At 56.1% G+C, this 13,141-nt stretch overlaps 1 protein-coding gene across 1 annotated transcript in view; it reads right to left on the bottom strand.

Annotated features, from left to right (window-relative positions):
* The window catches only part of LOC100602718 (protein tweety homolog 2), a 36,497-nt gene extending 24,128 nt beyond the window's left edge, over positions 1-12,369 (bottom strand). Inside the window, 2 exon segments of the mRNA XM_030827080.1 lie at positions 1,820-1,992; positions 10,691-12,369. Of these exon segments, the coding sequence (XP_030682940.1) occupies positions 1,820-1,992; positions 10,691-10,819 (302 nt within the window). The 5' untranslated portion in view covers positions 10,820-12,369.
* Positions 12,370-13,141: the final 772 nt, after the last annotated feature.

Below are 13,141 nucleotides of genomic sequence, written 5' to 3'. Positions count from 1 at the left end.
TTTTCCCTACACTGCAGATAATTCTTCCATATTGGAAGAATTGACTCCTCATGCCATTCTTACCATTCCAAAGTATTCTTCAAAAAACAAGTTTGTCATGTGTGTGTGTGTGTGTGTGTGTGTGTGTAAGAGACAGGGTCTCACATCACCCAGGCTAGAGTGCGGTGGAGCAATCATGGCTCACTGGGCTCATCCTCCTCCTGCCTCAGTCGGGACTACAAGCATGCACTACCATGCCTGGCTCATTTTTGTAGAGGTGAGGTCTCACTACATTGCCCAAGGTGATCTCGAACTCCTGAGCTCAGGTGATCCACCCGCCTCGGCCTCCCAATGTGCTGGGATTACAGGTATGAGCCACTGCGCCCGGCCATGCAGGAGGATTTTTAACACCACAGTCGCTTCTCAAAGCTCTTCCACTCTACTGGGAACCACACTCGACTGTGACCTCCCGGCCTGTCCAGAACTCTGTCCTCTGAGCCTCTTATTTCAGCCCTGGCCATGTATTGCAGCAGCCTTGGTCCCCTTCCTTGTGCTCAGAGCTTTGTCCGCCCCACAAGGCTGCTTTAGCGTCTCGCCTGAGTTTTGGCTTAGGTGAGCCTCACACTACAGGCAGGACAAGATCAAGAACATTTTACAACAGAGAAGAAACTCACAGTGGCAAGGTGAGCTGCCTGGGTATGAGAGCCCAGGCATCCTCACCCCCAGGCTGACCGGGACCTGCCTGGCTGCCAGCCTGCTGCTGGGTAGTGGGAGACTCTACTCTCTGGGGTGAACACACCCTAGAAGCGTCTCTGCGTGGACATTAGAGGCTTTTGGAAAAGCCTCTATAGATTTAAAAACAAAAATGCAACAACTCCTGAAAACAGCCAGCATGCATATGGACGCTGGCTGGGGCGGAGTGGTCAGGCAGTGTGGTGGGCTGGGTATGGACTCCTGCACGGGAGTTATAAATCCTCACTTTAAGGCCCAGTATGGTGGCTCATGCCTGTAATCCCAGTGCTTCTGGAGGCTGAGGGGGGAGCAATGTTTGAGGCCAGAAGTTGAAGACCAGCCTGAGCAACATAGTCTCAGCCCAGGTGTAGTGGCTCACGCCTGTAATCCCAGCACTTTTGGAGGCTGAGGCAGGTGGATCACTTGAGCTCAGGAGTTTGAAATCAGCCTGGGGAACATGATGAAACCCTGTCTCTACCAAAAAAAAAAAAAGCCAGGCATGGTGGTGTGCACCTGTAGTCCCAGCTACTTGGGAGGCTGAGGTGGGAGGATTGCTTGAGCCTAGGAATTTGTGGCTGCAGTGAGCTGTGATCGCACCACTGCACTCTAGCCTGGGTAACAGGGTGAGACCCCGTCTTTAAAATAAATAAATAAAAGAAATTCTCACTTCCTCATCCAAAGCAAAGAACAGGCTAACGGGACCAAAAGCTACTGATCTCACAAGAAGATGGAATTAATTTGTGCTGGAATCAAACTTTCTTCTGACCTCACAGACCCAGGGCAGCAGCTGGCAGGGGCCAGGCACACAGACTGGAGATGCCCAGTGTCGGTGCAGAAATGCTGCCTGCACGGCTACTGGGCACAGGACAAACCCACATTGGGGCAGGGTTTGGGGAGGGCCACTTGGGAGACCTTTCTGGAGATGCCATCACCACCCCAGACATCTGATTCCTGATGCTTGGTAAAAAAAAAAAGGGACAACATTCATTTGGGGACAAGCTTTTCCATCAAGGTAGCCAGAGCTCGGTCAGGAGAACATGGTCAAACAGTCCCTCGCCCCTTGCAGACTGAGCCGCACACCCCAGGCCCAGTGTCCAGGCACACTCACCAGCAGACGAGCCTGGCCACCACGGCCGTTCAGGTGATGCAGCAGGAGTGGCGCTGCTTGGTCTGCACTGCATCATCCTGCTGGCAGCAGCACACACAAATCAGGTAAGCCACAAGGAAGATGGGGTTCAGGCCCAGGCAGACAGTGGCCACCAGCCCCAGGAACAGCAGCGACTGGAAGAGAGCGGAGGCCTGTTGTCACTCTTCATCCCTGCAGTAAGGGGCTCTGGAAGTGCCCTGCCACCTGGGCTGCGCATAGGACTGGGGCTGAGCTGCATCTCTCGTGCATCCTTCCAAGCTCCACCTATGGTTCAAGTTTCTACTCTGTAAACAGAGGGCCCGGCGCTGAGGCACTCGGGTGGGAGTGATGGAGCTTACAGGGCATGAGGCCAAGTGGTGGGCCTGGTGGTCAGTGAGGGAGGGGTGCCAGAGCTGGTTCCTGGTTTCTGGTTCAGACCCTGGATGAAGATATGGGCCAGGCCCTGCTGATGAAGAGTCTGAACCACTCAGGAGACAAGGCAGGAATCCCCGGTTAGCAGGGAGGGCTGTGGGTGGTGAGCTCCATGGCCGAGGAAAAAAGGCAAGGAGAGGGACGTTGTCCAGGACCAGAGTACCCAGAGGCCTTGGGCGCTGAGGGCCACTGAGACAGGGCCTGGAAGGACAGCCCTGTGTATCTGTTGCCTCTTCCATGCAAGGACCCCGCTGTCCCAGTATGGGCATCATCCTCTAGCAGAATGTGAAGAGCTTGTTCTAGGTGTTGGGGTCCATCCTGAGAATTGAGAAGCCAGCTCCATGCTTGGGGGATGCGTGAGGGGGCGGGACAGTCAGGATATGCAACTTGTGGAGTACTTTCCACTGCACCCCAACAGGGACAGCTGAACCTCCAGTGCCAGAGGCAACAGCAAAGCCAGAATTCTGAGGGGGCAGGAGGGGCCTGAGGCCTGCCCAGCACCTTGGGGTCCTGCAATGGGAGCCAGTCTGTCAGGTGGCCTGCTGCCACTCTCTGCTCACAGATTTCTTGATTTTGCCAGATGGGCACCAGATGGCACCGGGATTGGCGGCCGCCAGCCAGGGCTGGACCTGGCTCTAAGTCAGGCTCCTGAGCTGACAGCCACCCCTGCTTCCCATGCACCCGATAGGGGTTCCCAGTCCTGAATCCCTAGTGCCCCGGGGGGCTGCCAGGGAAAGCCTGTTTCAGGGAGCCCTACGCAGGGGGTGGCAATCAGCAGGAAGGGGGTACTCCAGGACCCTGTGGTCTAAGGGGGAGACGAGACTTGTGCAGGGGCAGGCACACACAGAGATAGCCCTGACAAACCAAGGCCGGGCTCTGCAGTCCAGGGCTTTGGGGCCATTTTCCAGGGGGACAGACACCTGCTGGACGCCACGCTGCCAGCCCTGTGAGACGCGGGCAGGCCTTCGGGCCTCTGACATGGACTGCTCTGCTGGTCACTCTTGGCTGGCTGACTTCTCAGCTGAAGTGGTGGGGGCAGACCAGAAAAAGGCAGGAGAGATGGCTCACTTGGGAGGGGAACAGATGGATTTGACTTAAAATGTGGCTTTCTGCCAGGTGTGGTGCCTCACGCCTATATCCCAGCACTTTGAGAGGCCAAGGTGAGAGGACTGCTTGAGCCCAGGAGTTCAGGACCAGTCTGGGCAATACAGGGAGACCCTGTCTCTACAAAATTAAAAAATAAAAAATTAGCTGGGCATAGTAGCATGTGCCTGTAGTCTCAGCTACTCAGGAGGCTGAGGTGGGAAGATTGCTTGAGACTGGGAGGTTGAGGCTGCAGTGAACCATGACTGTGCCACTGCACTCCAGCCTGGGTGACAGAGGGAGGTCCTGTCTAAGAAAAAAAAAAGTGGCAGCTGGAAAGCCAGGGCCCAGTAGATCTGGACACCTCCCTCTCCCAAAGACCTCACAGTGTGGCAGGGGCTGGGGCTGGGGCTCTCCCCGCCTGGACCACTCATTAGCACGGCCTATCCCCGGGACTGACCCCAGCAAGCCCAGGGGTAGAAAGAGACGGTGGAAAGTCACTGCTCTTCTTCTGGTCCTCAGTCCATGCCCCTTCACCAGAGGGCCCTGCAGCCCAGGCCAAGGCAGAGGAGGCCAAAACAGCTGGGAGTTGAGAGCCTCTTTCCTCAAAGTGAAGTTTACCACCCCATGACCTGTGGCCCTGACATCTGGGAGCTTGTTAGAGGTGCAGAATCTCTAACTCCGCCCTGGAGCCAGTGAATCAGACCTGCCTCTAGAGATGATCCCAGGCAACATATATTCCATTGAAGTCTGGGCAGCACTCGATTGGTGTCAACAGAAGTTCTCAAACTTTTTCCAGTAGCTTAACTTTTTCTTCAAACTGACTTGCTTAGCAGAGCCCTGAAACACAGAGCTCCATCTGAGTGAGGAGTGGATAGAAATGCCACGTTTTGTCCTGGCTGCCCCTTGGCAGCCGCTGAGGCCTCTCTGCTAAAGCCCAGGGATCCTCCTAACCATTTGCAAACCAGCGAGGCCTGGTGGCATGCACTTGCAATCCCAGCTACTGGGGAGACTGGGATGGGAGGATCACTTGAGCCCAGGAGTTTGAGTCTAGCCTGGGCTAGGCAACTGAGATCCCATCCCTTAAAAAAAAAAAACCCAACCTCCCAAAAAAAACCCCAAACCAAGCCAAAAAAAATTGCAAATCATTGTGTAACATGCATGCCATGACCCAGCAATTCTGCTTTACAGAAAGGAGAGCTGTGTCCCTCAGAAGATACACAAATGTTCACAGCAGCTTCACACAGCCATCAAAGCCTACACCCAAAAAGACACAAATGTCCACCAACAAGAGAAAAGATACAGAACACGTGTTATAGTCTCAGAATACTACACAGCCATGAAAAGGAAACTGCAGCCATACATGACGGTATTTCTGGGATGAATTTCCCAGAAGTCAGGCTGAGGGAGAAAGCCAGACACAGAACGGCAGAGACAGTATGGATTAATTTATACGAAGTTCAAAGTCAGAGATACTCATCAATAGCCAGAGAAATGTGAATCGTCGAATCATTGCTACCTTTGGGAGGGTGCGGACTTCAAGAAAGCATGAAGGGGGCTTCTGGGGGGTCAGGAATACAATTTGATTGGGAAGGTTTTGCTCACACACACACACACCACGCATGCAGGTGCTCGAGGGTATAAATTCATTGAGCTGTGCACTCAAGATTACACTCTTGCCTGTAAGTTATTCCTTTTTTTTTTTTTTTTTTTTTTTTTGAGACAGTGTCTCACTCTGTTGCCCAGGCTGGAGTGCAATGGTACAATCTCAAATCACTGTAACCTCCGCCTCCCAGGTTCAAGGGATTCTATTGTACTTTTTTTTTTGAGACAGAGTCTTGCTCTGTCACCAGGCTGGAGTGCAGTGGCGTGGTCTCGGCCGACTATAACCTCCGCCTCCCAGGTTCAAGTGATTCTCCTGCCTCAGCCTCCTGAGCAGCTGGGATTACAGGCATGTGCCACCATGCTCAGCTAATTTTTTTGTACTTTTAGTGCAAAAGGACCAGGCTGGTCTCGAACTCCTGACCTCAAGTGATCCACCTGCCTTGGCCCCCCAAAGTGCTGGGATTACGGGCGTGAGCCACCACGCCCAACCAAGTTATTCCTAATAACAAAAAAATGTAAGGGAGCCCCAGATAACCCTCCTGTGTAGCCTGGAGCCCAGTCACCATCCAGCCTGCCCCCAGCTACCCTTTGAGTTTGCCTCCTGAACAGTCCCACTATCATTTTATCCCCAGTGGGAAAAGCTCCTGCATCTACCAATGTCCCCACCCAGCAAGGAAGGCTCGTCCGAGAAGGATCAGGCTGTGGGTGATGCAGCCGGCTCCTCCGTTTCACTCACCCGTTTCACTCTCTCAAGCCTCCTCCAGCCTCCCGGTCTCCCCCTTCGGCAGCTGCTGAGCCTCTGTGGCCTGGGGCCTCTCCAAGCTGGGCAGCTGGCCTCAATTAGGTTTCTGATAATGCTGTCCAGCTCCAGTGAAAGCGAGGCCTGGGAAACCCAAACTCGGAGGCCTTTTTTTTTTTTTAAATTTCCTTTTTCTAAAAAAAAAATACAGACAGGCTCTCACTATGTTGGCCAGGCTGGTCTGCAACTCCTGGGCTCATGTGATCCTCCTTCCTTGGCCTCCCAAACTGCTGGGATTACAGGCATGAGCCACCTTGCCCAGCCTTTGGAAGCCTTTTGTTAGGGAGTTACTTCCCAAACCCTCCTGGGAACCCTACCTAGGTGCTGGGAAAAAACTGGGGGTGGTGGTTGGGACAGGGTGAGAGGGTATAGGGGGAAAAGGAGTTAGGAAGGGAAGAGGAAAGAAGAGGGAAGGTGGGCAAGGGAGGAGGAAGGAGGAGGGAAAAGAGGAGCAGGTAGGAGCCCCCCCCCCCTCCTCCCAACCAGCAGCACCCTCTTCCAGGGCCAGTTTGGTGGCACCTGCTGCTCCTAATGGGCAATTATTTTCTTGCTCCTAATTAACACTTCATGTCCCCGTGTGCATGGAGGTGGAGGGGAATGAAGAGGGAGCCAAGAGTTCTGCTTCCAGGCCCCCCTGCTCAGATGGACAGAGCTTTGCCAAGACAATTTCCCACACCTCCCTACGCCTCCCACTGTGCCCTGCAGCCACCTCCTTGTCCCACAGCAACACCAGTCCCCCAGCTCCTACACTGGTGCTTAGACTCTGCCTCTCCCGTCATCAAAGGGACTTCAATGATTTCTGATTTGTCACTGTGGCGTGAAAAACCCAGAGTGGAGACCGCCAAGCTGGGACCCAAGTTGGGGGCCGCAGCGACCATGGCAGCGGGACCCCAGGGTCTTTAGCACTGGACAGGGGAGGGGACAACAGCCCCTGGGCCCAGAAGACATAGAGAGAGGTGTGCCAGTCTCAGGGGGAGGCTGGGAGAGGGAAACTAGGAGCACCTAGAGGGAGAGGCTCCCTCCCAGGCCCACTGGGAAAGATTAAGCCCTCTCCCAGGCGCAACATGACTGTCTGATGACCATGACTCAATTTCACACTGGATGAATGGGGCTTCCTCATCCCAACCTCAGCTGTTCTCAGATCTCGGCTGGGATGGGCTTGCTGCCTGGTCCTTCTTCCTCAGACCTGCCCCCAGGTCAGAAGCAGGAAGTCCTGCAGTTCCGGTCCAGTCCCCAACTGTGTACCCTCCACTTTGTACTTTGGCGAATCTATGAACCGAATCAGCCAATGAGAGAATACATGGAAATACATGCCTAAATACAAAAAAAATTAACAACATATCCTCTGCCTCCTAACACACGTCCCGAAAGAGCGGCTGGTCGGCTGATCCTGGGCAAGGGAAGCTGTAACAGGAAGCACACATGTGGCCACCTGCCTGTTGACAGTAGCAATAACTAACACTTGCACAGCCTTTGGGAGCTTACTAAGATGTTTCAAGAACTGAGCTCATCAGTGTCTGGTCTCCCCTGAGGGGCTGGCTGGATGGTGACGGTGGCACTCACGCCCAGGCAGGGACACCGAAGTGCCTCGTTCATTTGCTCAGAGAGACACTGCTGGATTCAGTGCCAGATGCCCATTCCCTTCTCCCCAACACTGCCCAATGGACACCTGGCTGGCTGCAGTCTTCTCCTTCCCAAGCAGCGATTGTAGCAGTTTCCAGTGTGCCAGGCACTGGCCACAGGCTTCATAATCCACGAACTCTCTAGTCCTTTTACCATCTCTTTAGAGTAGGAATCGTCTCCAAATTCAATCCTCCTCATCTGTCAAAGGTGAGAAGACTCAGGCTGCAGGTCTAGGCTGATTTGCTTCCAGACATACAGCCACATCTGGCAGCCCAGAGCTGGGTGCCTGCCAGGGCCAGCGTGCACTCATCCATAGCCCTGCCTTGGTGCTAACTTCTCATGCCTCTACTGACTGGAGGGTAGCCTCCCCACAAGGCTGGTGACACAGGCCAAGTGGCCTTTGTGAGGACTTGGGCTCAAGTTCACTGGGGAGAGAGGGGCGAGGATCAACTATCAGGAGGACTGGGGGCTTCCATGGCTCCCAAAGACCCCAGAAAGTGAGAGCCCCTACTTCCTCAGGAAGGTTCTGGAACACTGAATTTGCTCAGGAAATCCCAGCTTACCAGGTGACCTGCTCTTCACCATCTCTGCACTTCCAAGAACCCTCCTGCCTTTGAGATCCCCCGCACCACCCACATCCCTAGGCCAACACCTGCCTGTTTCCATCCTTGCTTAATGTCTGATGCACACGTACCCACCCCCACCCCCCACACAGCCAGCACTGTGCATTTGACCATGTGGGGCATGAGCTGAATCCCTTTCTGCAGGCATTTTGTTCAGTCTCCCCCAATCAGAGTCTGTGGAAGAGATCTCCTTCCTCTCCAACCCCCAACAGAGTACTGTCCTGAGACACAATGCTGAGCCTCACAGCCATTCCATTGAATGATCTGTGTCACTGGCTCCTGTTATGTGCTATGGGACCCTCCCTACTAGGCATGATATGTGGAATATTTCATCTAATTCTTGCAGATGAAGGGAACCAAGGCTCAGAGAGGTTAAGACACCTACCCGTGGTCACACATGGAAAGAACTGGGAATCCACCCCAGCCAACTGGAGGGCAGAGCCCCCACCTCAAACTTCTTGGTGTCTGCCACAGCACTGTGCCCAGAGCCCAGCCGCAGAGAATCCCCAGCAATTTCTCCTGAAGACCTGCTGCCTTTGATACCATGGTCAGCCCACGCCTGGCATGGCACTTGCCCCAGTCAAGCTTGCTGAAGACTGGGATGACCGACGGTCCATCTGACTCTATTAGTGACTGGTGCTCAGGAGGAAGGAAGACGTCCAGGAGAGACCTGTGGTCACAACAGGGGAACTTACCAAAACAGGAGCCGCCTTAAATAACACCCAGAGCCAGACTTCCGGTCCTGGCCCACCAGGCTCATCTTCTACTCAGCCATCTGAGTGGTCGGGAGAGATGAGTGGGACCAGGAGCCGGTGGGCAGGGCTGGTGTCAGCTGCCCAGGAGCAGTGGCCGATGGGAAGGGACACCCTCTGGAACCATTTGATGCCCGGCACAAAGTAAGCCAGGGCCGGAATCCTGGGAGGAGGGGCAGAGGCTGGAGGTAGGTTCATCTGGCTCAACTGCCACCTGTCCATGGGACTGAGGGGGCTGTGGGCAGGCCCAGGCTCCAGCAGCCACAGCTGTTGGGCAGATAGGAACTGTCTCTGGGGCCAGCAGGGTGAAGGAGTCCCCTTACCATCCCTACCCCCACCTAGGGGTCTTCTTGATGCAGTGAAAAGTTTAGATTTCCTCCAGTGGAGAGGAGAAAACTATGGCTGGAGACCCCAGGTGTGGGATCTGGGGCACAGGGTTTGGGATGGGGACACACACACACACACACACACACACACACACACACACAGCTGTCTCTGAAATCATATCCGCCTCTTTTCATGCATTCTCTGGAGGAGGAAGATTCCCTGGAGCTATGCCCAGGCAGCCACATTCTCAGGGAACACAGACTCCCACAGGCTGGGCTCTGGGGGAGAGGGGGTGTGTCCACCAACTGCCGTCTTGCTCCTGAGTGCCCACTGAACCCCAGGAAGGGGTCCTGATGCTCCCCTCCCTCTGGTAGGGCAGGCACCATCTGCCTGGGCCTGATGGCAGCCGGGTCGCCAGGGGTTATTATTAGACTCCCTGTCACTGGCGCTTGGGCACCTCACACTGGATCAGGATTCCCTCCAAGAGGCCCTGCTTTGCCCTTACCTGTCCCATATCTGGAGAACTTGACACAGGGAGAGGCCGCCGGGGGCCAAAGTCCTGAGATGGGCGCCTGGCTCTGAACAAGTGGACCCTATCCTGGGCCACTGGCCCCAGAATCTTTGACCCAACACAAGGAACTGATACAGGTGGGCTCCCGGGGCCAGAGCAGGCGTTACCAGACCTGAGACGGGCTGGGAGATTCTGCAGCTTTGTTTGTCTGGGCAGGGAGGTCTGGGGAGCCCTGGCCCTGTCTGTGGGGTGCAGAATCCTGACAAGGGCCAGCAGAGTAGGGAAAGGGCGGGGAAGCCGGGAGTGACTGCCCTAGGCCAGAAATTCAGGGCTTAGAAGGGGTGGGGTGGAGAGAGGGGCGTGGGGGAACAGGAATGGGCGAGTCTAGGACCAGGGGACACAGAGAGGCTGACTGTCAATGCAAGGGGGTCCTCAGGACAACAGTGTGAGATGGGCTGACGGAGGCCACCTTCCTTCCCTGGAACAAGCCCAAGCAGCTGTGGATTCTCTGCGCTGGAGGAGAAGTGACCCACGCTGCTTCCCCAAGCCCTGCAGCCTTCCAGCTGGGACTCCCACCCTGCAGGCCGGGGCTGGAGAGGAGGGGTGCTGCGAAGACCGACTCGGGAGACTCTATTCGGTTTCTGTCAAACTTTCCTAGGCCACTCAGCCCCGGAAAGAGAGCGCCCCATCTTGGAATCTCAGATGGTCGAAAACGTTGGGGCACCCCTCAGCATCCCCGCACCTGGCGCGCCAGGATTACCCCGACACGAATGCCCCTGTCCCTACCCCTACCCCGCGCCGCCCTGTCCGCTCAGCATTCAGCCCCTCATCCCGCAGGCGGTCTCGCGCCCTTCCTCCCCTTCCCCACGACCGCTTCACTCTGATCTCTTCAGTTTTCCCGGCCCCCAGGTTCCCAGACAGGAGGGGACGTGGGCCAAGGGCCTGGGAGGGTAGGGGAGAAGGGGAGAGGGGAGACGGGAAAGGGCTGCGTGGGGAAAGAAGGGGTCTGAGAGGCACGTGGGAAAGTGCAGGCTCTCGAGGGGAGAGGGGGTAGTGCAGGGGCGCGCGTGGCTGGGGTCTGGGGCGGCGTGAACTCACCTCCTGGTAACTCTCATCGCTGGGGCTGAAGGTGCTGTTCACAGGCTGCAGGCACAGGCCGAGGTGCGGGACACTGTGCAGCCACACGACCCACCAGGGAGCAATGTAGCCCACGCGCGCTGCCTGCATGGCTCGGCCCGAGTGCTACCCACAAGCTGAAGGGCAGCTGCGCTCACCTCCAGGCCGGGGGCCCCCCGTGCCTGCCCCGCCCCACCGCGATCCCAGTCTACCCATCCCAGTCTATGGTCAATAGCCCCTTCCTGGGCGGGGATCTGTCCTGGCCGGATGGGAGGAGGGAAGTGAAAAAAGCTCCCAGAATTCTCTAAATCAGCTTCAGTCTCGAGGTTCCCGGGCTGCTTCTTATTTATGATCAGATCAAGGGTATAAGGTGTCAGTGGGGGCAGCCAGCAGTCATAGGCCAGAGAGGGGCGACTGCACGTCCTAAGGGCTTGTCACAGGGTAAGTAACCGACAGACTGGGAAAGGAAGGAGGCAATCTTCAGCCACTCGGTCACTCATTCTAAATTCACTCTCATTTTTCGGGCATCTATTGTGCAAGCCCTGTGGACTTAAAAAGAGAAATAAGACGCCGTCCCTGCCCTCGGGAGCTCCTGGCGCATCTGCCCCAACAACTCACTGAAGCCGCCTACAAGATGCCTGAGTGAGGACAAGGTGTCTCACTCAGAAAATTTGCTTGATTCTTCCTGGCAAGTGGGACGGGTGAGCTTCCCAGAGGAAGGGACCTTGGAGCTGTGTAGCGGAGAAGGTAGGAGAGCGATGAGAGCGCCCGGAAGGGACAAGCATTAGGGGAGACTGAAGCGCATGCAACAACAAACTTATTGAGCACCTACTACGTGCCAGGCACTGTTACATTGGTGATGTAACAAAAGCCGACAAAAACCCTCACCCCGAGCGCAGGCACCGCAGAGGGCGATGATGACCCGAGAAGATGCCGAATGCAGGCCAGGAGGGGGCTCTGGGGAAAAGCAAAGGCAGGGGAGGTTGCCCATCGGGCAGCCTCGCGTCCCTGGGCCCTCCATACTCTGCACATATGCAGAGGCCCCCACCCGTCCTGTAACCGCAAACTGCTTGGCATGACTTGGCCAGCGGAGGGAGGAGCCCAGGCTGGAGGACAAGCAGGAGTCAGGGGTAGGTGAGGGTGGAGTGATGGGGTTGCGGCAGATTGGGCGTGGAAACCGCACTGGGCAGCCAGCCTGAGGGGTGCGTAGCCACTGAGGCAGGGACCCGGGTGAGAAAGGAGCCCCGGGAGGATGGGGGCGGGGCTCCTAGGGTTCTGGCTGAAGGGACCGGGTGGATGCGGGCCGACTGAAAATGCTCGCAAACACACATGGCTGCTGGGGAGTGGGGCCCCATTCACCCAGTGCTCAAAGGCCCTGTGTCCATTAGAGGAAGTCCTGGCGTCGGGGCCTCTCCTCGTGGCCGTGATCCCACAGTTCTGGGGCCCCGCGGGAGCCCAGAGCTGAAGGGCCCCAGAGGCTGGAAACAGCCGTTCTTCTCTCATTGGGGTGTCTTTCAACAAATTTTCTTGAGCACGTTCTCTGTTCTAGAGGATACAGTAATGGATAAAACACACGTTCCCGCCTGCATGGTGTCTACAGCCTAGTAGGCGAGGTGAGGTGGACTTGTATCCTGCAAACAGAGACTGCAGGCCTTGCGAAATGTCAGAGGTCCTGCTGTAGGGGGAGGGCACAGTGACATGAGGTGAAGGATGATGGGGAGTCAAAGAGGGGGATGCTGGGGGAAGCCTCTGTGCAGAAGGAACAGGACCCTGTGAGATCAGGGACTAAGGCCAGTGGAAGGGGAAGCAAGCAAGTTCCAGAACAGGAAAGGGGAGCCGGAGAACTGCAGGAGCCAGGTGATCAGCTTGGAGACTGCGGCAGGGGAAGGAACTTCTTTGGGTGAAAATCTCATTTTAAAAGGTCTTGGTCTCTGACTCAGTCCCTGCAGTTGCTGGGGAAAGGGGACTCTTCAGGAAGGGCTCTGGTAGCCGCCTTTAAAGCCCCTGCCCTCAGAGGCCCCCCAAGTGGGAAGGGCCTGCCTCCTAGGCAGTGGGTGGTCACCGAGGACTGACTTTGAACCCGGGGCAACGGAAGACCCAGAAAGCTGGAGGCCTGCACATGGTACTGGAAGAAACAAACTGCAAAGGCTGTCCCTCAGGGCTATCCCCACAGCCACTGGAATGCAGCCCGCAATATCCAAACCTGTCAGCCCACCTGCACCCAGCCAGACAGCGACCAGTCTAGCTGCTTCCCCGGAGGCCTACTGGCCCAGAGAGGTGTCAAAAAAAGCTGAAGCACAACACAGACAGACCTCTCAGACTCAGCAGGGAGTTGGAGAACAGTCTGCAAACCAGCAGCTGTAGCCCATCCCCCTCCCCCCCATTCACCTGGTATGCAGCCCTTAGGGGCTTGCTGAAGCCCCTGCAAGACAG

The sequence above is a fragment of the Nomascus leucogenys genome, chromosome 14 (assembly GCF_006542625.1).
Source record: "Nomascus leucogenys isolate Asia chromosome 14, Asia_NLE_v1, whole genome shotgun sequence".
In the NCBI taxonomy this organism is placed as follows: domain Eukaryota; kingdom Metazoa; phylum Chordata; class Mammalia; order Primates; family Hylobatidae; genus Nomascus; species Nomascus leucogenys.
The sequence above is the reverse complement of the archived record's forward strand: the minus strand, read 5'-3'. Positions and strand labels throughout refer to the sequence as shown.